This window comes from Siphateles boraxobius, unplaced genomic scaffold, assembly GCF_051911475.1.
Source record: "Siphateles boraxobius isolate OS27281-9 unplaced genomic scaffold, OSU_SipBor_1 7, whole genome shotgun sequence".
NCBI lineage: Eukaryota > Metazoa > Chordata > Actinopteri > Cypriniformes > Leuciscidae > Siphateles > Siphateles boraxobius.
In genome coordinates this window covers 16,574,911-16,601,465 of record NW_027509197.1, presented here as the reverse complement: position 1 = coordinate 16,601,465, position 26,555 = coordinate 16,574,911, and the positions used below count along the sequence as shown (strand labels likewise).

Sequence of the window (26,555 nt, the reverse complement as noted above, 5' to 3'; positions counted from 1 at the left end):
TGCTCAAATGGATTTTACACAACAGGTATGGGATACAACGGAGCAGGAGATATCAATTCGTTCGGCTTTCCGACCAATTGACAGACATGGCAAGTTTTTATAAAAGCAGCCACGTCTCTCTTTAATCGAGGCCAAAAGAAATAACGCATCACGCTGTGATAGGTTTTCATCACTCCAAAATGACCAGCTATGTCACCATGAACAGTTTTCAAAATTAACTCCCGCAATCCCTTCGGTATCACTATTTGAAACACCGGGTCCCCCAGAATCTTATCATAACACGGCGTCCATTTACAAAGTAATAATCCGTTCTGTGCGAAATATCCACTAGCTAAATTTCTCATCTCATATTCTGTTTTAACAGATTCAAACAATGTTTTTAGCTGCGCATCATTTTTTTGTTCTACAATCAAATCCTGTAGGGAAAATCGACGGAACAAGCCAAGACAAATTCTTAGAAAGATGATTCTTCTGGATCTTCATAGTCATCCATATCTTTGTTCTTACTCATCGCTCGTGTTATAGCACAGAAACAACAAACTTCAGGCAGTTCTTGCAAACAATTGTCTGATACTACTGAACAGACCGGAGTGGTTTTAACAACGGGAAACACCATATTTTACTCCCAGCCAAATTATTTCCCAAAATCAAATCCACCCCCTCGATAGGCAAAACTGATCGTAATGCAATTTCTACCTCTCCTTTCACAACCTCAGAATCTAGCTGAACTCGGTGCAGAGGAGCCGAAAATATGCCTAATCCAATACCTTGAATTAGAACACTTTTACCCGTATTTGTTTCAGAAGAAAACGGCAGTTTCGAATCCAATAAGAAAGATTCTGATGACCCAGTGTCACGTAATATCTTAACAGGTACCTTCAAATCTTTCACAGACACAGTCCCCATAGTTATGAACGTTTCGTATACTGCTTGCAAAAGATCCTTATTCCTTCCATAAATCTTCACGTCTCCTGCATCTGATTTTAAACTCAGTCTGGTAGTAGACACAAGACCAATGGCTTTTGGAACCACGGACTTGAACTTATTTCTTAAAATAGGGCACTCCTTTTTCCAATGACCCTTTTCCAAACAATACCTGCAACTCGAATCTCAATCCACTTTTCTAGCATGCTCCGATTTGTTTGGACTCATCCTCACTGCATTTCCGCTGTTATTTGACTTTTTATAAAAATAATCACCGGCGAATGTTAACCCGATAGGCGCTAACAACGCATGAGGTGTCGAAATACCTGCAGGTGTCAACTCTTCAGAATGTCTCTGAAGTTAAAATTAATATCCCTCTTAATTTCTCCTCTACAGCCTCTCGTAGCGGTTTTACCTTAGTACTTTTTGTTAAAGCTAATTCAAAATCAAAATGTTCAGCTACTTTAAGTAATTGCTCTTTTGAAAGACATCCTAATTTTCCCATCGTTGGAGCAATAAAAAAAATCCTGTAACAATTCCATTTTTGCCTTATTTTGTCATAGCTAAAAGAACATTTGAACAAACAAATAGGTAATACTCACCAGATCCAACAGATCACACTTCAACTGCAAGAAAAAAAAAAAAAACCTTATCTATCTAATACATAAACAACTAATTATACTCAACCCTAGTCTTTGGTACGCCCACATGCAGCTCAACTGCTAACCAGTCTACCGGCATCCGACGCACCAAACACAAACTAAAATAAAAAAAGTTTTAAGCGCTCTTCAGCCTAACACAGGGTTATATGGCTTACTGCAGTCTAAACCGAAACATTTAAGCAATGTAGTGCAACTGTCGACCGGTTTTACCTCTCTCTCTCTCCAGTCCAAAACGACTAATCAAAACAAACAAACCAAAAAATTATTTTATATGAAACTCCCCAACTTATTTTACCCAAATAATAATCCAATCCATTTTTTTCAAACCAATAATTCTACTTAAAGAACTACCCAAATCGCAATTCTAATTAAAGAATTACCCAAACCATAATTCTAATTAAAGAATTAACCAAATGTCTTCAAAACCTTAAGCCAATTTAGTTTGATCCCGGACGAGCCCCCATATGTTACGACCCCTTGGCTCAAGGAGTAGCAACATGAATGGAGAGGCCATACAATGTAATCAAATTTGCACAAAGTTGTATTTAATTAGAATAATTAAACATGACTACATTAAAATAAAAGACAAAAAATATATAGATACACAAACAACAACATCAAGCTTTGGACTGGAGAGGATGAGAGAGTCAGCATGACAACCAAACAGCAAGACCAAGCTCCAAGCTTCCTTTTCTTGAGCTATCCTCCAGCTTCTTATGAGCAGCATGGTTAATCACCGTCAATTCTCCACTCCTGTTTCACAGCATTTAACCTGAGGACACAAATAGCGTTTCCCAGAGACACCTGCTGGACAAAATAAAGTATTACACCCCGTGGTCCATCACAGACACATATATGATTCACGATATAGAGTTAGTTTTATTCAAGACTCAGCTTACAGTATTTATAAGCTATAATTCACCCAAAAAAAAATTTATGTCAACTTAAACACAAATGAATATATTTTTATGAAACCTAAGAGATTTCTGTCCCTCCATTTAAATTCCATTCCTCTAGAACTTAAAAGATAAAAAAAGTCATAAAGGCATCGTCAATAATTAGTCAAGATTATTGAATTATTTAAATAATTAAATCCAAAGATTTAACTGGCTTTATTTTACATTCGATAATTTTTTTAATTTTTGAATGTTTACCTCAGTTGTTAGACACCAAACTGACTGGAAAGACATTTTATAGTATATTGCTGGTAGGCCTACTTAAAAATAAATATATACATTTTAATTTTTATTTTACTATTTTTTTTTTTTAATTCTTGTACTTTGTTGTTATTGTATTAGTTTGTATAGAATGATTGCTTGATGACATTAAACAGTGTTTCGTAAGATGTTATTAATTGCTTCACACCATTTTGATACAATATTTATATCAACTTTGTATGTAATTTTATTTCAAATAAGACAAGGCGATATTTATATTGCTTTTGCTAATGTACAATAAAAACCTTTATTTGCATTTATTTATTTGTCTGTTTTGTTATTTTGTAAGAAATCACTATTAGATTACATGGCACCAGATGTGGGACTCCGACATGCCCATATCTTATCCTATAAATGATACAAGGGGGGGCTCACATGCTTTATAAGGGGGCCCAGAATTCCCTAGCAATGACCCTGATAATAGTGCATATATTATGATTTTATCGACCATGTACCTAAAGTAACAAAGTACTGTATTAGTCAGTAGCTCCATATTTAATTTATGACAGGAACGAGGATGTGTGGTACAGAACTACAGTGTGTTCAATAGACTGTACTGTTGTTTAAAATAATGCTGGTTAAGCTCAATCCACACACAGAATAGAATCAGCATTTTTTTAAGCCACTAGCTCTCATCATGGGGGTCGGGGAACGGTTGCCGACAGCTGGATTGTTTGCCTTCAGATTCTCTCCCCCCCCATGTTGCTTACACAATGAGGTTCTAATATTTACAAAACTGATACTGGGCTGTGTCACGGTCATCGTCTGCACCATTCTGTCTTCGTCTTCACTACACATCCCAGAATCCCTTGTGTCTCCACACCTGAACTCACTTCCTCATTACCCACCTGTTCATCGTCATCATCATCTGTGTCACATGTCCTCACCTTGTTGTTTTCATTTGTATCTGTATTTAGTCTCCTTCTTTTCAGTTAGTCTTTGTCGGTTCTCGTCAATGTTAATGTCATTGATCACGTCTGTAAATGTTATGTTACGTTAATGTTACTGTGTTTTTGTGAGAGATCCTGCCCGACATCCTGCCTGCCTGCCTGTCTGTACCTGTGAGAGTTATTTGAGTAAACAGTTTGAATTGAAGCCTTTGACTCAGCCTTGACTCGAGGCCTGGCTCGTGGACTTTTTTCTTTTCCTGATTCATGTGTAAAATTCAATTTGGCGTCACAGTATTGTTTGCGCCCTCACAGCTGCAAAACTGTTGAATTTTGAGTGTCTTTTGCCACGTCAGTAGACTGAAATTGCGCTAAACCTTAAAACATTTAGATAATTTACATATTTACTGTTGTAAATGGACTTTTATCTTCACAAACAACAATTCAAACATATTATCTAATAATAACAGATTCAACTCTTCCTTCAGTTTCTATTCACTTTTATCAACTCTGTCTCCACTTATCTTCTCTCTCAAGTTCAGTAGCCTAAATATACAAATTGATAAGGTTTAAGTCTAACAAAAAAGTATTAAATTGTTTAAAAATGCATGATATAATCCTTTTAAAATGTCAGACATTCAGTAATCTAATGAAACAATGGACACGAAAGCTAGTTCTGAAAATAACACTTTATTTGCTTCTAAATTCTAGCGATTTAACACATGTCAGTGATACGTCTCATGCTCATGAATCTCATGTTGCTATATCCCATATCCCTGAAGCTCCTGTACTCTCCAGGCCTAAAGTATATCATCTTGCCTCTGTAGTGGGGCTGCTCATACATGAGCCAGTGGCCATCCATCACATGACAGGACTGGCAGTCAGACATACGGAAACGATCCATGATGTTTTCACAGTCATCCATTAGCTCGTACATCTGTCCTCCAAAGTTATCCCTCTCATAGATCCTCATCCTAAAGGATCCCCTGTACTGTAAAACAAAGAAAGATGATTCATTTAGGAGTTTTTCAGCAGTGCATGCATAATATACCGTTACAATTATAAAACAAATAGTGCATTGCATCTGCACAACACCGATAACAAAGTGAGACCCTTACTGAAGGAATCATGCGGCAAGATCTGATACTGTCGAACATCATGCCCATGCTTATCATCCGCTGCATGTCATGGTACTCGCCCCTCCTCAGGAAGAACTGGTTGCCCATGAAGTTATTGCGCTCATAGACCATGAAACAACCGCTTTCCACCCTGATGGAACCAACACGGCTCAGGTATGAGGATATATCAGAACAGTCATTAATGCACTCATAGTTGCGGCCCTGGAAGTTCCTGTCCTCGTAGAAGATGACCTGTTGATGGAATTAAAAAATACACTGTTTTTAAATAAACTGAATGCTTTTTAGATCTGAATTGCATCAGATTTTAAACAAATACACACTGGCTTTATTATGAACATATAAAGCTTTCTATCAAATATTAAGCAGTTTTATTAAGCATACTTATTGCAAGCACTATTACCTTGCCCATGGTGGTGATGTGTTGTTTTTCTCAGTGCTCACTGTACCAGCTGTACTTTGATGGCCTTCGGTTGTGGTTTTTATACAAGAACCAGGGGCCCACATTTTGTTGTTATTCAAATGCCAAAAGCTGATGATTAAGCAGTACTTCTGCTGAAGTGGTCCTGTAAACTGAAACAATAGATTTTATCCATACATCTCTGGCAGCTTTTTGTGTATTGTCTTTTACAGTATAGACAAAACTTTAGTCACATCCAGAGTGAATGTGACCGTATTCATATGACAGAGACAAAATATGGCTGTTAGCTTTTCCCTTATCATATTAAGTTTTACAAAAGGGACAAAATAGACTTCAACTAACCTCTGGAATTATAAATGTAATTTTTATACTCAAACAATGTAAGCTTAGATGTCAGGACCATGGAAATAAATGCTCTTTATGCACAAGTATAGCACTCATCTCATACAAATATACAACATTTAGTGTATTTGACAATATATAAGTCTCTTTATATTAAGTCTCTTTGTATTTACAGTCTCTTGTAACTATGTGGCATTTTTCATGAAATGTGCTAAATATTTTATTTATAAATATATTTATAAATATACATGTATTACTCATATTTTAAATATTGCACATGGAAACAGAGAAAATTCCATTTCCGCAATTTTTTACATGCATTACAAGCAGGATTGCTCATGCCAAGACAAATTCAATTGACTATGGTTGAGCATCAAATTAACCAAGCAAAAGTATTATTTTTTGTATTAATTAAAATAATTAATTTAATCCAAATAATACATATATTTAAACTATATATATATATATATATATATATATATATATATATATATATATATATATATATATATATATATATGTATACTGTCACGGTCACCAGCTAGTCATCACCTCCTCACTACATTTCCCTTCATTCTCCCTGGCGCACACCTGCATGCACTTCCCAATCACAGAGATCACTGTCACCTGTCACCAATCTTCATTGATCATCATCCAGCACTATATAACTCTTCCCACTGCAGTTTACCATTGTCTGGTCTCGTTGTTCCCTCAAAGAACACTTACCTGACTCCTTACCTACCTGAAACGTACCGGAACTATTTGTCTTCAGTCATCTGCTTCCTTCAGTCATCTACCTCGATCTCCATTTCAGAACCTGCCACAATAAGACTATTACTCATCCAGATATCCATCCTGAACATTATATTCTTCAGTTACTCACCCGCTTCCATTGTTGTGTTCATATACTTCTGCAAATAAACCTGTTTATCACATTACTGTGAATCCTTCTGTTTCATGATAGATATATATGTATGTGTGTGTATTATGTAGTTTAAATATGTATTTGATTTAAATGTGGTATTTTAATTAAAATAATTATATGTATATTATAATAAATAAATTTAAACCCGTGGATGAGAATATTTAGCGAGTATGATTTTAGATGGTTGAAGTGGTATTTATATATACCTTTCATATTTGTTTCACTTCACAGTGCAAGCATTTGAAATATAATTAAAACGTATGTTCCATCTGTTCAACTACAGAATCTCACAGACCTATAATCTATTCTGCTGTCTTTATACAGTCTGCAGGTAAGAGTGATGATTACCTGAAGTATGTGCTGCTTAGTATCAATGGAGAAATAAAACATATTTATTTGTTTATTATTGACTTTAGTTTAGATTAGATTTTATGACCAATTTATGGAAAATCCAGGTAAATATTTTCCTGTATGTATTGTACACTGTAAACCTGGAAAAGTTCTACTAAATAAAATTGAGGCAACTGATATTTTTTTTTTTTTAACCCTTTGGAGTCTTGGGCTATTTTGGCCGTTTTTGAGTACTTTTTTTTTTTTTAAATTTTGCAACATAAAAAAATGTTTACCATACCAATGTTTGGTATAATTTTTTTCAGCACAACATCACCTATATGATCAGACAATTAGTTTTTCACTTTGATGTACTCTATCAACATACTGGACCCAAAATCACACAAAAAACACAAAATCCGAATAGAAAAATTATAGCTTTTCTACTACAAAAAACACAAACATGCTCAATGAAGCATTTTAAAAGGTTTAAAATGTAAACACAAGTTGTAAATGTCAACATATACAGGTACAATTCAGATATAATCAACCTATATACAAAAAAAATATGATTTACAAAAAAAAGCGTGTGTAGCCATAGGCTTTTTTTCTTTCTTTTTAGCTCAGCCACTTTTTAAAAAATGTTGTGCACACAATTATTCAGAGAGCTATATTTAAGGCCTTGCATTCCCAGAGTATGAGGGTTCGCAAATAGTGCAAATACAACATAAAAAATTTAAAATTGAGATAAAATTAAACTATATGCAGCAAAAAGCAGGTGTGGCAATAGGCGTTTTTTCATTTCTTTTTTGCTTAGAAACTCTACAAAACAATTCATGTACAATTACACAGATATCTACATTACAGGGATTTCATTCCTTGAGTAAGAGGGGTTCCTCAATAGTGCAAATATACCATACAATAGGTAAAATGAACACAAAATCAAATTATACATACAACTATTTACTGCAAATATCAGGTGTTTTTTATTTTTATTTTTTATCTGTGCCTCTCCTCAAAACAGCTTAGCTAAATCTACTCCTAAACTACCTAAACTACTCCTAAACTACCTAAACTATCTACACTACTCCTAAACTACTCTCAAAATCTACTCAAACTCTTCCAAAAACTAGCAATAATCTCTCTCTATATATATAACGTATATATGTCTATCTTTATCAACTCCGTAAATCCTCTGCCTTTCAATTTTGCGTCTTAGCTCAGTTGGCTCCTCCTCCATTCCCTAAAATGTGCAGCCTGAATAGCAGAGTCAGCAGATTCACACATTTTTCTCCGTTTTGTTTTATGACAAAAACCGACGAAGTTATTAGAATAAATGCAACGCCTGTCGCATCCCATCTTGCGTTCTTTTACGAACGCGTCAGTATTTTTTTATATAAAGTTTAAATGATTAATCTCCGTTTTTACTTGGTCTATCAACACAAAACAAAAAGTCAACAAACAAGCCAGCACTTTCGACAGAAGTGGACGGCAGCACTCAACGTGACTTTGTTTTTATGCTTCGACGTCTTAAACTGGTCATGTAACTTGATCACGCCGGCGTGATCGGCGACCCCGAAGAGTTAAAGTTTGCAAACTTAAATATCATCAGTAAGCAGCTAGTTTTTTTTTTTAATAACGTACTCGGTTACTAACGTAACCTCGGTTCTCTCTAGAGAGGGAACGAGTACTGCGTAATATCTTACGCTACGGGGAAAATGTTACGTATGTAACCCTGGTTCCCTGATAGGGAACGAGACGCTGCGTTGAGACACGGTGGGAACACTCTGCGTGATTGCGTCGCGAAGCACGTGTATAATCAGTCCAATGGAAGAGCGAGACGTCATAGGCGGGTGACGTCATAACCCAGGAAGCTATAAAACACCCCTGAAAACAGACCGCGACAGCTTCTGAAAAGGCCTGAAGCAATTCGATCAGGGCATGCAGGAAGTATGGCAGGAGAACGCAGCGTCTCGTTCCCTATCAGGGAACCAGGGTTACATACGTAACCTGAGACTTTCCCTTTCAAGGGAACTCGAGCTGCGTTGAGACGCGGTGGGAACCCCATACCCACTACGCCATAATGAGAAATGCCCGTTCTGTGTGGAGTCCTTGCGCACACTAAGAAACAAGCAGCCTAGCCCCGGGAGTGGAGAGGTGTAGGTCGTAAAATCTGACAAATGTATGCGGTGAGGACCAGCCTGCCTCATTACAAATGTCCTGAAGGGAAACACCTGAAATTAAAGCCTTAGAGGCAGCCATACTCCTTGTAGAATGGGCGTGGACAGCCATAGGTGAAGGCTGTCCGGCCGCTTCATAAGCAAGTGAGATAGCCTCAACTACCCACTTGCTCATTACTTGTCTCGATGCAGGGCAACCTTTCTTGGTTGAACCGAAGCAGACAAATAACTGCTCTGATCTACGCCACAGGGCAGCTCTGTGAACGTAGGCATCCAAAGCCCTAACGGGACATAACAGATTGAGACTTTCCTGATCTTGGGTATTGAAAGGTGGAGGGCAAAAAGCCTGCAGCACAATGGGGCCCGCCACATTAGTGGGAACCTTAGGAATGTAACCCGGCCTAGGGTGTAAAAATGCTTTCACCATACCAGGTGCAAATTCCAAACATGAAGGAGCCACCGACAGGGCTTGCAGATCTCCAATTCTCTTGATAGAAGAAATAGCGAGAAGAAAAAGTGTTTTTAGTGTAAGGAACTTCTCTGAAACCTCTTCAATAGGCTTGAAGGGAGCCAGGGCCAGACCCTCAAGTACAATGGCCAAATCCCAAGCCGGTGCTCTAGAGTGCAGTGCAGGCCTCAGCCTAAATGTACCACGGAGGAAACGAATAATAAGAGGATCTCTCCTAAGAGAAGAAGCCCCCAGAGGGGAGCGATAAGCAGATATAGCCGCTACGTACACCTTTAAGGTGGAGGGAGATAATCCAGCAGAGAAACGGTCTTGTAGGAAATCGAGAACTGTACCAACCGGGCATTTAACAGGATTTAAAAAACATTCTCCACACCATGTAGAGAACAGTTTCCATTTCAATGGATATAGTTTCCTCGTGGAAGGAGCTCTGGATTGAAGGATGGTCTCAACGACCTCAGTCGAGAGACCGGATTCTAAGAGCTGGGCCCCCTCAGAGGCCAAGCCCACAGTTTCCACAACTCCAGACGAGGGTGAAATATTGTGCCCCCTGCTTGAGATAACAAGTCCCTTCTGACAGGAATCTCCATGGGAGAGCCGTACAGAAGGGACAATAGGTCCGAGAACCACACTCGGGTCGGCCAGTGCGGGGCTACTAATAATAGATGAGCCCCTTCTTGGCGAACCCTCTCCAGAACTCCCGGAAGCAATGATATCGGGGGGAATGCGTACAGGTGCAGCCTCGGCCACACCTGCACCATAGCGTCCAGTCCGAGAGGAGCTGGATATGTGAGGGAGAACCAAAGCGGACAATGGGTTGTATCGTAAGATGCGAAAAGATCGACCTGAGCTTGACCATAGTTCTCCCATAGGAGCTCCTCCACCTCGGGGTGAAGTCTCCACTCCCCGGCCGTCAGCCCCCGCCTTGACAGGATATCAGCTCCCAAATTCAAACACCCTGGAATATAAACTGCCCTGAGTGACAGTAATTTCCCCTGGGCCCATAGGAGGATCTGATGAGCCAGTTTGCATAATAATCGGGACCTCAGACACTATTTGGCAGTAGTTTCCACGCTGCCAGAAATTCTACTAAGGGGACCAGTCTCTCGAGACTGGCCTCGAGATTCAGTTGTACGGACACTTCGGTGCCCTGAAGCGGCAAACCGGCAGGGAACAACCGAACTGACCGTTCTACGACCCTCCTCGGAGAATCGTATGGGGACGCTGACACCTCGGTGCCCTGAAGCGGCGAACCGGCAGGGAACAACCGATGTGGCAGCGCTGCGACTCTCCTCAGAGAATCGCCCCCCAGAGGTTGCCGAGGATGAACGATTTCTCGAAATCGTCCCTCCCCGGAGGGGACCACCCTCAGAAGCCTGACACTCTGGGCGTCAGGACTTCTTCTTAGCCCAAGCCTTCTTAGAGATGACAGTCCTCAGATCTTGCCTACCCCTAACTGGCCTGGACTGTGACCGTCACCCAGGTTCCCCAGATTGTGGAGGAGCCCGAGTGGCGACGCTCTGTTTTTGATGCACTCTGTGCTGTGAGGAGCTTGTACTCGGACGAGACTGCTCGGATTTAATAATCACTTTCTCCCCAGCAGTCTCTGGGACATCGAAACGTCGAGGAAGAAACCTCTGGAACGCAGCAGATTGTTTTTTCGATTCTTGAAAGAACAGAAGAACAGACCTATCTTTATCTTTTATATCAGACAGATTTAACCAAAGATGCCACTCCGTGGCCACCAGGGCTGCCATAGAACGGCCCACTGATTTGGCCGTCTCCTTGGTGGCCCGGAGAGACAGGTCTGTTGCGCGACGCAATTATGGAATTGCGTCAGCGCTGACTTCCTCACGTTCATCGATATCCTTCAGCAGATCAGCCTGGTATGCCTGCAGTGTAGACATAGTGTGTAGACATGACGCAGCCTGACCTGCTGCCGAATAAGCTTTACCCACCAGGGAAGATGTAGATTTCAATGGCTTCGTGGGTAACGTCGGGGCTTTTAATGATGACGATGACTCAGGAGAGAGATGGCTCGCGAGCGTCTCTTCAGCCCGAGGCACCGTCAAATAACCATAATCAGATGCACCCAAAACATTACTGTAGTTGGAAGTTTGTGGGTTAAACACTCTGAATGACGCCGGTTTATTCCATGATCTCGAAACCTCATCGTGGAGATCGGGAAAAAACGGGAGTCCCCGATGTGGAGGCTGTGTTTTAGATTGTAGAAATCTTTCATCTAATAAACTTTTCTTAGTAACACTCCGAGAATCATCGACTGGCCATTCAATATTTAATCTAGCTACAGCACGAGATAAAACCTCCATAAGCTCCTCATCATTACCGGGAGTATGAGCTGGCGAAGACTCAAAATCCCCCATATCAATACTGACGACATCCAGATCCTCAGAACTGGATAGCCTCAGCAATGGTGCCCCGACCTGGGAAGGAGAAGCCGCAGCGCGGGCTTATTGGCTGCCCTGCGGCAACAGCAGCAGCCTATCGAGAGAGGCCCTGCGTGACACCATATCCAATGGGGGCATTTCGCGCCCATTTCGTCACGTCCCGCCAGAGAGGGCGTGGCCTCGTCCTATAAATATTGCTCGATTAGGCTGATACAACTGGTTTTCATCGCCGGAGCGAACCAGAGCTGTTGTATGCATGGCAAGATACGCAGTACTCGTTCCCTCTCTAGAGAGAACCAAGGTTATGTTAGTAACCGAGTACGTTCTCTTACGAGAGTATCTCTTGTACTGCGTAATATCTTACGCTATGGGAAACACACTGTAACACGCTGTGCGTACTGGGATCCAACACCAAAGTCCCAAGGACAGTAGCCCGGGCCACATATAGTGCACAATCACCATAGACTCACAGAGAGTCGGAGAAGAGAGGTTGCAAGCATCATTCCCTATGAAATAGCATCCTACAGGAGCTGATTATGTTAACAGTGTTTCACGCAGACAGGGTGAACGTGTTCAGCCTGAACTGGGTAATAGTATGTGTTATTCAACACCCATGGAGCTGTTCTATCGATCAGTGAGCGATGCACAAGCAAAACTCAGCATCTGGGCCGGCGCAGCGGCCCTCGAAGGCGAATCTCAAGAATTGCCTGTGACGTGACGCTATTTGCATTTGGAAATAGGCGTCTTTCAGATCTATTGTCATAAACTAGTCCTCCTGGCGAACTTGCGCTAGATTTTCCAGAATGTAATCATTCTGAACTGGCGCTTCACGAACGCTTTGTTCAGCTGTTGCAGATCTAGAATGGGTCTGAGACCCCCGTCTTTTTTCGGTACCAGAAAATATCTGCTGTATAGACCCCCTTCGCTCTGAGTCTGAGATAAATGTTCTATAGCCCCTTTGCTCGGTAGTTTCGCTATCTCGGCTCGAAGTAGATGAGATGTTTCTTTTTTTACCGTCGTTTCGACGAACTGCAGCGAATAGCCTCTTTTTATAGTATTCAGTACCCATTCTGATACCCCGGGAAGCTTCGCCCACGCATCTGCGTGAATAAATAGAGGTAGAATGAAATCTGGGCTCTGGCCGCGGTATAACGGCGGCCGTAGAGCTCCGGTGTGCTGAGAAATAAACACTATGTTTGCAGTGTGCGAGGCGGGGGGTACGCTGATCACAGCGGGCAGCCCGACCGCGCTCAGCTTCTCTCTGACAGGTTCTTGAGAGAAGGCGAGCGGGACGAGCCCCGTGGGGTTCGGCATGTCTGTGAGGGAATGTGGGCACGGGACAGCGGGCACACTTACTGCACTGAGAACACTGTCGGCTCGCGCCGACTGAATGTGTATTGGTTTCGTTTTTACAGAAACCATGGGACATGCTTTGTGTAGTGTTTGTGGGCACTGTGTCGTGGGCACATTCACTACATTTATTGCACAATCGACATGAGTCAATTTTATTTGTTCTAGCCCTGTATTGTGGTGGGCTGTGTCTGCGTGTGGGAATGGGCACTGAGACGTGGGCATTCTTACAACACTCATAACACCATCGGCCGTGGCATGAACACCTAAAAATACACTCTTTATTGGATTTATCTGGTGTAAGGAATTACCTGGGTCAGGCTTTGGGGATACTTATTCAAAGATTAGTAATTTACAATTAATAATCGTTCATACAGTTTGACCCAGATAATCATACATGTTAAATCTCCCAAAAAGGGATAATATTTCCCTGCATCTGCATGTACTTAGGCAATTAACACAAAGTATTATAATTAATTGCATAAGACTATATTTTACAGACAGGTTAAAATTAGCAAAATTGTATATCAATACTCAATCAAAATGGATTATAATTAAATATTTAATATATCAATTATGCCTATCATAGATCGATCGTCGGGATAACCTTAAAGGGGATTAATTTGTGACCGTATCATCTTTTTGTCCAGCTAAAACCTGATCATTCGATCTCAATCAAACCTCACAAAACTATACTACTTTATAGACTTGCAGGATGAGCTTTTCTTCTGGCCAGAAGGAACAGCCTTCCTGTTCTATAACGATTCTTTAAGTAGGCTATCAATAAATTTGTAAAGCACGTAGCTTTGGATCGTATACATTAAAGGGACTTGTATATGAGCGAAAAGAATGAATCAATAAATGAATATAATGTATTTAATAAAGGCAAAGTTACATACACCGGTTATAACAAACAATAAATGTATTTACAAACACAATAATGGCAATGACATAATGAAAGAGAAATATCAATAAAGAGAGAGAGAAAATGAGAGAGAGAATGAGAGAGAGAGAGAGAGATCCGTAAGTATCAGTGGCAAATCACAGACCTTAAAACCTTTAGAGACACCACGGGAAAACACATCTTAATGCTCTGAACACTCAAAAAACGAATATACTTGCACATTGTTCTCTTTGTTGCTGGAAACAGCTGCGTGCGTGAGCGGCCTCGTTTCGTGTGTGTGTGTGTGTGTCGTCGGAGCGTCATGTGGTCTGCAGATGGTCTGGAGCGCGCACTTTCAAATGAAGGTTTATAGGTCTCGGACGCAAAGTTACCAGACAAACGATTCAAGCTTAGTTCACTTACTCGTCTGAGGAAATGAAAAAAAAAGTAGAAAGGAAAAATAAAACAAACAAAAGAAAAGATCCCCAGAGGGGGATCACGCGGAGCAGTTACATGATGATGCGAAGAGAGGAGAAGTAAGAGACAGCTAGGTGCTTGGCGCATCTCTTTAAAGCAATTTGGTTCACGCCTTCTCTCGCGTGAATGAACCAATCACCTGTGAGAAAGGTGCGCGGCAAAAGTGTTCCTATGTCCTGTCGAGACCTACTTTGCATGTTTTATGACAGTGACAGAAATGCATTCAATTTTACTCCAGAGATGATAAAACATAGTAAAATACATTTCAGCACAATATACGATATGGATCCAGCTGGGACAAACCGAGAGATTTACATTGATACCAGACAAAACATGAAAAAGCATAGGAATTACAAAGATATGGCTTGATACATAATTACACACGTTATAGTTAATTTAAAACTACAACAGCAATATATGTATTCCCATCTGACTTGGGCATGCCGACACACATAAAAACATATCAAATATATTTCGGTAAAGTCTACTAAATGAGGAAATTAGTAACGGTCCATGTATGTGTGTGCGTTTTGGAGAGAGCTTTCTCAGTCTCTTCGGAGAGCCGATTAAAATCTCTCTGAAGCTCGGACCTAGAGCTTGGGGGAATGTGTAGATTGTTCTGGCATCGCTCTCAGTGCCATAAAAGTGTTGAAAGGGCCATCTTCCCCAGACTTTTTGGCACTGAGCTGGTTAATTATTAGACAGAGTCACACAGTTTGAAGTTTAAGGAAACTTAGCAAAGATGTAGTGTTCATTAACAATGATGATTAAGCTTACACGAATCATGATTCATCCAGACGCATACGCTACAGTCCCCCTTTTCGTCGGATGAAGTCCCTTTGTGGACATCATCGGACGACACTCATCACAATGGGCGGATGGCAGGTGAATCATGACGGTCGTATAGCAGGGGTTTCCTACTTGTCCTCCGCCTTTGGTTCCTCAGGCTGAAGGTCCATTTCGATAAGGTTTGACATGGTCTCTGTCGTGGCATCCCTTTTTCGCAGGTTCCGTTTGAAGCCTGGAGGAAAAGCGTCTCTGTGCTTGATCATGGACGCACTCTTCTCATTGACACTTTTAAACAGGATGAAGGCCAGGCCCAGGGTCATGGCGTAACCTACTGTTGTAGAAAGACACAGTGCGGTGTCAGCTGCGGTCCAGGCTTGGACGACAGGTGAGGTAGTCGAGATGGGCAGTCGAGACAAAGCTTGGAGGGCTGTGTTGATAGCTGCAATGTCGATTAGCTGGGTTCCCCTTTTTCAATCCCCAGTTCCAGTTCTGGATCTAGGGCGAAGTCGTGCTTCTTAAAGAAGGATGGGATTTCCAGTTCTGATTGATACTCTTCGCTTGGAAGATGGTACGATGCCAGGTCATCAAGGTGGAGGATGGCACCTTTCGGTACTTGAATCCACATGCTCTGGTTGAGCAAGGTCACACGGGTGGCAGTGTCCTGTTGGTCGTAGGTGAGTGTAGCTGTGCGCACTGGGGTGTTAACGAGCCACCTGTCGCCTACAATCTCTGCTCGTGTCTCGGTGACTTGAGTTCGAGGCTTGGCCTCGGCAGGGCAGCGTGTGTCGCTGATCATGGGTTGCAACCCGCAGATTCCGTCAGTGTTGTCTCTGAGGAAGGATTTGCTAGGGCAGAGATAGTGAATGTCTTTGGTCAAGGTGCACATGTGCAGGTTCAGGGCCAGGTGCAGCTGGGTGTCGCTGTCGTGGTAGGCCAGGTGTATTTGTAGAGGGTCAGTTGGCGTGGTGATGGCGGAAGCCAGCACGGTGTTTCCACGGCTTAAGGGTATCAGGTACGGTGGAATTCTACCCATGGCTAGGCTGTCAATGGAGGAGCTCAACTCCCGCAGCATGTCTGTCATCAGGGCAGTGACCAGCTGAGTTTGAGCAAAGTCATTCTGGAAGACAGTAAACAGCTGTTTCATGGAGTTCACTGTCTGGTTCAGCAGAACGCTGTGAGTGTTGAGAATTACCACAGTTCTCTTCAATGTCTTGCCGATGGTCTGCAGGGATGCATTCTGTGTGGTGAGTTGCTGTTTTAGCTGTGGGATCTCAGTCTGAATTTCAGCCACATGCCGCCTCAAGGTGGCTAGGCTTACTGTGTTGACACTGGACATACCAATGTTAAACAGGGTTCCGACAGCAGCAGCGGCTCCGAGCAAAGCTCCCAGGAACCGTTTGGTGTGGCGGTCTTGTCCGCCTAACTCAGGTGTAAAGTGAGTACCTCGGTCCGAGTTGACTCTCAGTGGCAGTCCGAACATGCAGAAGAGGTGGTTCATCAGGAGGTATGCCGTGGTCTGGGCAGTGTTTTTGGGTGCTGGAAGACACTCTACCCACTTTTTGAACTGGCACACGACCGTGAGGAAGTACTTGTTGCCCCTCGTTGACCAGGGCAGAGGTCCTACCCGGTCGATTTGGAGGTCTGACCATGGAAATGTGACTCCTCTGCGTTGCAATGGAGCTTTGTGGTTTGGGTTTGGTGGTTGAAACTGGCAGCAAACCAGGCATTCTCTGACATATTGACATATTCTGCCACGTCTTTCTGCAAGCGGGGCCAGTAGGTCACTTGCTTCAGTGTCTCATAAGTGGCCCTGGTGCCGTGGTGTCCGGCACATGGTGCGTCCTGGGCATACATCAGCATGACCCCCCTTAGGCATTGTGGCACCACAAGCTTTGGCACAGTGATGTCATCAGGTGCATACCACAAAATGTTGTGCGTCACACGCATAATGTGTTTGATGTCATGTAGACGTCTGAGGCACGGGTTATCTGTGAGTTCAGACGGTGCGATGGGGTGGTTGGAGGGGTCTGAGAGGTGGTTCAGAATAGTCTGTATGGATGTGTCAGAGGCTTGCATGTTTGCTATGTCGTTGTTTGACATCTGTGGAGCTAGCGTTAGAGTCTGTGAGGTTGGTACTGTTGCAGGAAAGGTTCGTTTGCTACGGGTTATCACTGCAACGTTAAAGGTAGGTGGGTGGGTCGGAGGTGACCATAGAGTGCCGTGCAGTGCGCCAGTCTTGGCAAGGGCATCAGTTTGGTCATTCAAGTCTTTGTCAAGGCCCGGTTGCCTTGAGTGCCCTTTCACCTTTTTCCAGTAGATAATCATCTTGTGTGTTCTTGTGATGTCATCGCATGCCTAGAACAGGTGTTGGTGTGTGACAGGTATGTTATTTGAAGTCTTAAAGCCATTTTGTTTCCAGCCTGGAAGGTGGCATGTGAAACTGAGTCTGGCATAGTCAGAGTCTGTGCACATAAGGAGTTCTTTGATATTATGTGTCAACGCGATTTGCAGCGTTATGAGAATGGCTGCTACCTCAGCATATTGTGATGACTGCGGGCCCAACTTGAAGTGTCGTGGTGGGCACGTTAGGTCATTTACCCATAGTACGCCCGCACCATCTTGGCGAGTGCCCTCGTGGTTGTAGGAGCATCTATCGACGTAGGCTGTGGGCATACCTTGGCACGCATTCTCATCAAAGTACCTGTGACAGGTCAGTTGTTGCCTTTGGGGTTCTTCTACATCCACCGTTGCAGCTGGTGTGTTATCAGAGCAGTTTTGGTAGGCTGCCAGGCCGTTGATAACTTTTTGGGCTCCAATGTAGTTGGAGAATCTCTGGATGGCCCATACAGTGCAGAGCAGAGCTTTTTCACAGTCTGAGAATTTATTCTCTGGTGGGAGAAGTGTCTTGCTGGCATATGTAACGACTCTTTTGTCTTGATCATGCCTTTGGTACAGGCCAGCACTGACACAGTGGTTGGAGAACCCAGTTTCTAGATAGAACACTTTTTGTGGGTCAGGGTAAGCCAGACAAGTAGCTGTGCATAGGTGTCGTCTTAGCTCATTCATGGCATTTTCTTGAACTTCTGTCCATACAAGTGGGCAGTCTTTTTTCAGAAGGGCAGTTAGAGGTTTCGCAATGTCTGAGTAGCTTTCGCTGAACTGCCGTGAGTAATTGCACACCCATAGAAAGCTTTGTGGCTCTGAGATGTTGGTGGGTGGCTTGATGTTTTGAACAGCTTGAATACGGCTGGACTGCGGTTCGATGCTTCGTGATCCGATGAGTAGGCCCACATAGTTGACTTTGATTCGACACCACTGTCCTCTGTGGAGGGTGTTCTTGGCGCCGGCAGTGGATAATTGGTTCAAAACATAGTCTATCTCTTTGAGGTGGTCAGCCACTGTTGTGCTTTTCATGAGAACATCATCAACGTAGCTAAGGTTACCTCTCATTCTGGCATCTGGGCATGCTTTGTTCAGGAAGATGTTGAACTCAGCAGGTGAGTTGGCATAGCCTAACGGGTACCTGGTGAAAGTGAATTGTCTGTTGCCGAACATGAAGGCTAGCTTGTGCTGATCTTCTGGATGCACAGGTATGGTCCAGAATCAAGAGGCCACATCAAGCGTGGAGAAGATTGTGGCTCCTCTGATTCTGGGTATTTCTTTTTCCAGCTGGGTCATGGGCCATCGGGACAGTGGCACCTGTTTATTCAGTTTCCTGTAGTCAATGGTGGGTCGCCACTTGCCGTTTGGTTTGAGGACGGGCCAGATGGGGGCAGAATAGGTGCTGTTGCATGGAGGGATGACACCTTTTTCAAGCATGGATTCGATGATCTCTTGCACCGGTTCGTGTGACGCGATGGGGATCTTGTACTGCCTGACAAAAGTGGGAGGAGTATTAGGGTGTGTTAGGATGCGCACAGTGTGGAGTTTGGTGAGAGCACAATCTAAAGAGTCTTTGGCAAAGGATGCTTTGAACTTGTAAAGGACTTGTCTGAGTCTTTGTAGATCTGCATCATTTTTAATTGCGTCAGCGTCTTTTAGAATTTGCTGAACTTTAGACTCAAATCCTGGGTACACACTCTGTTGGTGTGTCGTCTGTCGTGTTGGCAGGCAGAGGTGCAGCAGTGTCGTCAGTCTCGTAGGCAGGCTGTTTGGAGACTGTGTATACTGCAAGGTGTTGGTCCTCTGTCAGTTCTGTTCTGCATACATGGTCTTTGTCCATTGGCATGACCGAAGTGATGGAGATGAGTTTGAAGGGTGCTGTGAACACTGTGTGGTTTGTGCTCCCTTCGGGTATCATTGAAGATGGGATTGGCCCAATGATTGGTAGTGTGAGTTCAAAGTCATGGAAGTCGTGGCTCCCTAGCCATCCCACTCGGTAGGCCTTGGGAATTGTGATGTCCCTTGCCATGCAGTTGTTGAAAAGGATGTAGGCTACACGAGATGACACTTCAGTAAGGGGTGTGGCTTCCAGTGTGAGTCCAAGTTCAACACATTCAGGTGAAGGTTGAAAGAAGCCACAACGCATGTTGAGCCGGACGGCGACCCCTTTGGTGCAAGCTGGTATCACAGTTTCCTGTTCGTTGATTAGGGTGCAAACCTCAGGAATGGTCTGACCTGACAGGAGGTTCTCAGTGTTGGTTGGAACAACAGGGGGCTGTAAAGTCAATGGGGCCCACACTACCTCATTAATGATGTCCACATGAGCCTTGAGGCGAGTCAGGATGTCTGGTCCGATGTAGACATCATGGGGCGGGTCCAGAAGGACCAGGAAGTAATGAGTCAGACACCGGTGGTTCCAGTGCAAGTTCCAAGCGCAGACACTTTTGGCCGTCATCATGGTTGATGGGCACGTGTTTAAAGGAAAACGGGTGGGCTTGCTGGCAGAAGGAAGGTCCGGTGTGTCTTCAATGTGAGCATTGAATATTGAGACACTGATGGCTGAGTTGTCTGCCCATAGTGCAAGTACAATGTCAGTAATGGTTACATCATTCAACTGCAGGTCAGTTGTGACCTTGTCCAGACGAAGATCACCCAGGGCCTTTTGAAGTCTTTCCGCTTCTTTCTATAGCGCTGGGTCTGTTGCATCCTCTGTCCCGCGCTGTTCGTGGGTCTCGCGGAGTAGTTGATCTAGACGCCTCTGCACGTGGGCCTGGTTCCTCCGGGCCTCCTCCGCTTAAAGCATTAGCGTTGCGGCTTCCTGCTCCAGGTTGATGCTGCTCCTTTCTCTGAGCCGTGCCTGAGCGAGGTTTCCAACGATTTTGGCCCAGTCTTTGTAGTTGTAGCTCTGGGTCGGATCGTGGGCCATCAGCTTGTCCACGGCAGCGTCCTTAGGCAGGAAGGAGGTCGTCATGGCTCTCGACCATGACTGTTGGACCGGAACATACTGGCTCACTGTGGGCGAGAGGAACACAACACACACAAACAAAGAGACCAATGCAAGTTCGTTCTAAGGTTAACAAGCTATACTCAAACGGGCTATGCCGTTTATGAGAATTTTGGGGCTAACTGATGTAAACAGTTAGCGGAGCCAATTAACTTGGGTCGACGAAGGATCCGAACTAGAGATTTGACAGGCAGTAGCCTAGCGGGTCACGTGATGACACCGGCTGCTTGGTTTGTTACTCTATTATTTAGCTTCCTTGGTGGCTCTCAGAGGTTCTGTCTCTAGGTAAAATGAAAGGACCAGATCACAACAGAACAGAAAAATAGCAAGATGGAAAAGATTGAAGTATTTTATTTATATATTTTATATTTATTTACTTCTTTGTTTCATAGAAGTAAATAAATGAATAGGTCTGAACGGGCCAACCGCTTAAAATATCCGGCAGATATCTAGTATTCTGTGGCTTATAGTAAGTGGAATGGGTTTTACTAAATTTAGTTTACCTGCGGTGAATTGAGGCCACTCTGGTGGGAACCCGTGGCTCAGTCAACTCCTCCGACGGTTCCCGACACTTGACCGCAGTTTTCTCGGGCAACTTCGTTGTCTCCCTGTACCTTGCTGCGCCCTCTCAAACAACCTGACTTTAAACACAACCGGCACTCCAAGGTGTCATCTGCCAGACAGCACGGCAAAGTGGATTTTCCCCAGAACCCTCAAAAAGAGTGGCTCCTCTTTAGGCCTCGGTTTAGGTAATTATTCCAAAATTGCCTTGTGTGTCGACTGACGTGGTTGACGTTACCTTTTGGAGTGCCAAATTGCTGATTTGGAAGTGTCCGAAACTCACACACGGCCAGCATCACTACCGCCGGTCGGGTAACCTTGCTTGCGGGATACCACTCAGAGAATACCACAACTCACCACAGTGCTCTAGTGAATGCCACCTATAAATACACAAAGGTTAAACAAGTGAAACTTAAAGTGGATTAAGGATTCCTCGTTTAAACCAAATGGATTGATTTTTTTTATTTTTATGTAGCAATAAGAGTCAAAGGTTTTACTAAATAATAATAAAAAAGGGAAATTATGATAATGATGGTATTTTATCAAAATAACCTAACCCCAAAAAGAGAGAAAATAAAGAAAACCAGATGGAACACAGGAGGAGGCAGGCTGTAGTGGCGTCTTGGTGCCACCAGGGTGCGACTTCCTCAGTGGTGGTGCACCTGACTTAACAGACAAACTTAATTAAATTCAAAGTTATCAAATTTAAATAAGCATGTAAGAAGAATTAAGGAAAATCAGAATAATATCCAATAACTACCAATGATAACGTTAAGGTATCATTAATAATTATGAAATAATCAAAAGAGAAAAGTAGAAATAAGCCAAGCAGGATGAAACACAGGAGAAGGCAAACCGCAGTAGTGGTATTTCACCACAAAGGGGGCACACTTCCTCCCTGTGGTTGACCTGGTTGAATCAGACATTTTTATTTAAGTTTAAATTCAAAGTTGTTTGAACCAATCTTAAATAAGCGTGTAAAAGAATTGAAAAATCAGGATGATATCCTGAAGTGTCATCAATAATTATAAAATAATCAAAAGAAAAAAAGTAGAAATAAAACAATTCACAACAGAACTAAAAAAAGAGAAAAGAGAGCTGAGTGAACCGACTGAGCGGTTGGTGGCCACTAGGTGGCGGATTTCCTTCTAAGTGGGCTTTAGATGGCTAGGCTGAGATTTTAATCTAAGTTTTAATTCAAATCTTGTTTGACCAAACTTAAAGTAAATGTACCAGTCAAAAGCAGGAAAATTATCTAACACAAAATAATATTTGCACGAGCAAAGCTGTAAATGCAAATAATTATTGAGAATTTAGACAGGCTAATTCACTAGTCACACTAGAATTTAGCAGTGGGAGAGCATTCTCTGATAACGCCACAAGATGGCGCTATTGCGCTCATGCAGAATGACATCAGAGGGTGGTCATTTGAGAAATGTTAGACATTTGAGGCTGAACCCTCTAGTGTTTGTCAGCGGAATTACAACCACTCGATTTCAGTTCTGAGAGAGTTTTCACTCTTAGTGAATTTTCACAATTCACAAGATACAATTTTAAATCTCGGCGGATTTTTCGGTGCTATACTGCACAAAGACAGGTTTTATGGGCAGGTTTACACTACGCATAAATATGGACACAGGAATTGTACTTCTGTTGTCCGGCTCTCGTAAACATTTAATCACAATAGCACTCTGATTTAAATGTCTTAGGTTTTCGATTGATTAGCTACGTCAATGTTAACCAGGAGTTATCGTTAATCTAACGATTATAATAGAAGATCAGGCCTTTTAACTGTAGATGGAGAACATCGTCCATCCAGTTGTATTCGCACACTGGAGAAGATTTCTTCGTTCTAACGGCGGATTTGATAATATTAAAAAAAATGTAGTAGCCTACTGCAAAAGAAATTTTCGTCGTTTTTGCAGGAACAAATTTAATACTATGAAACTGCAGTTTACTTTAGCGATTAACAGTGACCAAAATATTTAGACATATTTAGGGCTGTTAATCCTGCTGAACTGAAATTGGCTTTGTGCCAATTGGCAAACCGCGACTCACGGTTTGAAGCGCGCGTACAATATTAATAACAACATACACATAGATTGAAACTGAATTGCTCATAAACAAGTTTAAAATGTGCCTGGATTCTCCACCAAACTGTAAGGAATTACCTGGGTCAGGCTTTGGGGATACATATTCAAAGATTAGTAATTTACAATTAATAATCGTTCATAAGGTTTGACCCAGATAATCATACATGTTTAATCTCCCAAAAAGGTATAATATTTCCCTGCATCTGCATTCATATATGTACTTAGGCAATTAACACAAAGTATTATAATTAATTAATTAATTGCATAAGACTATATTTTACAGACAGGTTAAAATTAGCTCAATTGTATACCAATACTCAATCAAAACGGATTATAATTAAATATTTAATATATCAATAATGCCTACCATAGATCGATCGTCGGGATAATCTTAAAGGGGATTAATTTGTGACCGAATCATCTTTTTGTCCAGCAAAAACCTGATCATTCGATCTCAATCAAACCTCACAAAACTATCCTACTTTATAGACTTGCAGGAGAAGCTTTTCCTCTGGCCAGAAGGAACAGCCTTCCTGTTCTATAACGATTCTTTAAGTAGGCTATCAATAAATTTGTAAAGCACGTAGCTTTGGATCGTATACATTAAAGGGACTTGTATATGAGCGAAAAGACAGAATCAATAAATGAATATAATGCATTTAATAAAGGCAAAGTTACGTATACTGGTTATAACAAACAATAAATGTATTTACAAACACAATAATGGCAACGACATAATGAAAGAGAATGCATCAATAAAGAGAGAGAGAGAATGAGAGAGAGAGAGAGAGAGATCCATAAGAATCAGTGGCAAATTACAGACCTTAAAACCTTTGAGAGACACCACGGGAAAACACATCTTAATGCTCTGAACACTCGAAAAACGAATATACTTGCACATTGTTCTCTTTGTTGCTGGAAACGGCTGCGTGCGTGAGCGGCCTCGTTTCGTATGTGTGTGTGTCTGTTCCTTCTGGCCGAGGCCACGGGGCTGGCCAAAGTCTGGCACAGCCGCCCTCTGTATGCCTTCCCTCCGATCTCTCTGCTACCACAGGTAATCAAGAGGATCAGGGAAACGCGCCACTCGGTGCTCCTCATAGCCCCACGTTGGGAGAATCAGATTTGGTTCCCGGAGCTGACGCGGCTGTCACTGACAGCCCCGTGGCCGATTCCGGTGAGAACGGATCTCCTCTCACAAGCTCACGGCTCGATCTGGCATCCCCATCCAGAGCGCTGGTCTCTGCACGCATGGGTAATCAACGGGTACCCGTTGCCCTGCCAGAAGGAGTGATGAACACAATCACGCAGTCTAGAGCTCCCTCTACTAGAAAGCTTTACGCATCTAAATGGTCAGTGTTCTCAAAATGGTGCACTGACGAAAACCTGGACCCACGGACGTGTGGGGTCTCGCGGCTGCTCAGTTTCCTACAAGAGCTGTTGGATAAGGGGAGGTCCCAATCCATGCTCAAAGTCTATGTGGCGGCCGTTGCAGCGTTCGGTGAGTCGACGCGCGGCCGGTCGCTAGGGAAAAATGAGCTTGTCATCCACTTCCTCAGAGGAGCCAGAAGGATGAACCTCCGCGCCCCCCGTCGGTTCCTATGTGGGATCTTTCATTGGTCCTCGAGGCACTGAAAGCTTTCCCCTTTGAACCTCTAGACTCCGTGGAGTTAAAGTACCTATCACTCAAAACCATTTTCCTGACAGCAGTGTCATCAGTGAAACGTGTGGGGGACTTACACGTGCTGTCTGTCAGCGCCGCGTGTCTCGAGTTCGGGCCAAATGACTCAAAAGTCATCCTCAAACCTAGACACGGCTATGTTCCTAAAGTGATTGGCACTCCATTCAGAGAGCAGGTCATTTCTCTATCGGCTCTGCCTTCATCCGATAATGAGAGCGACGTTAATCTCCTCTGCCCATTCAGAGCACTGAGGATTTACACTGCGCGCTCCGCCCCTTTCAGGAGCTCGGAGCAGCTTTTCGTCTCGTTGGTGGGCGCACCAGTGGTCTCTCCGCCTCGAAACAAAGCCTATCCAGATGGATTGTGGACGCTACAGCAGCCGCTTATGCGTCGACAGGTCTGCAATGCCCCCTGGGCATCAGGGCTCATTCCACCAAAGGCATGGCCTCTTCGTGGGCATGGTCCAGCGGAATTTCTATTCACGACATATGTGTGGCGGCGGGCTGGGCCTCCCTGTCCACCTTTGTCAGGTTTTATAACCTAGAAGTTCCCGCTCTGCAGGCAAAACTTCTGTCAGTTTAAGTGAGATGTACATTCTGTCCATAGATGTTCGTGCGCAGGCTACTCTCACGTATACTAGCTCTTCTGGTTGAGCTGCACTATTGGGTATGTGCTATATGCTTATACAGACCGGCGACGCCGCTCTGTATTCCCTATGAGTGATTATGTACAAGTGCTGGCCCGCGTTGCTGGCCACCTTATTTCCCACTTATTTGGGTTCCCCGGAAAGCCCTGGGACTCATTGTGGATGCTTGGCGCGCACGGCGTTGACAAAGGGTTCCCGGAGCGTAAGCTAACTTACGCAATACGAGAGAACCTCTCGTAAGAGAACGTATCGGTTACCTAACGTAACCTCGGTTCTCTCTAGAAGAGGGAACGAGTATTGCGTAACCTGCCGTGCTTGCGCCACGAGCGTTTTTCGCTTCAGTCGATGAAAACCAGAGAATACAGCCTACGAGCCCTGCTTATATACGCTAAGCCACGCCCATTTGGCGGGCTTTGACACTGTGAAGGGGCGAGCGCCCTTCATTGGACGTGACGTCACGTCGGGCTCAGTGGTAGGCTGCTGCAGTTCCCGCAGGGCAGCCTATGAGCACGCTAGACAGCCTGCGTTGTCAGTCACTGCGTTGACAATGGATTCAAAAATTAAGGATAATTTTTTGGCTTCAATATCTCGAGAACATGAATCTTTCCCATAGTGTAAGCTAACTTACGCAATACTCGTTCCCTCTTCTAGAGAGAACCGAGTTTACGTTAGGTAACCGATACGATTTACATTGATACCAGACAAAACATGAAAAAGCATAGGAATTACAAAGATACGGCTTGATATATAATTACACACGTTATAGTTAATTTAAAACTACAACAGCAATATAT

The 26,555-nt window shown here is 43.2% G+C and overlaps 1 protein-coding gene across 1 annotated transcript; it reads right to left on the bottom strand.

The window, feature by feature from the left end:
• Window positions 1–4,405: 4,405 nt before the first annotated feature.
• Window positions 4,406–5,238, bottom strand: LOC143723969 (gamma-crystallin M1). Its single transcript, XM_077216926.1, has 3 exons — window positions 5,230–5,238; window positions 4,809–5,060; window positions 4,406–4,681 (listed from the first exon to the last, which is right to left on the bottom strand). The coding sequence occupies exons 1-3, from the start codon at window positions 5,236–5,238 to the stop codon at window positions 4,406–4,408; spliced, it is 537 nt and encodes a 178-aa protein (XP_077073041.1).
• Window positions 5,239–26,555: the final 21,317 nt, after the last annotated feature.

Bases quoted from the DNA above. Each gene is read 5' to 3' on its own strand.
- LOC143723969 (XM_077216926.1), bottom strand. The intron at 4,682-4,808 runs GTAAGGGTCTCA...TTTGTTTTACAG, and splicing joins CTTGCCGCATGATTCCTTCA to TACAGGGGATCCTTTAGGAT.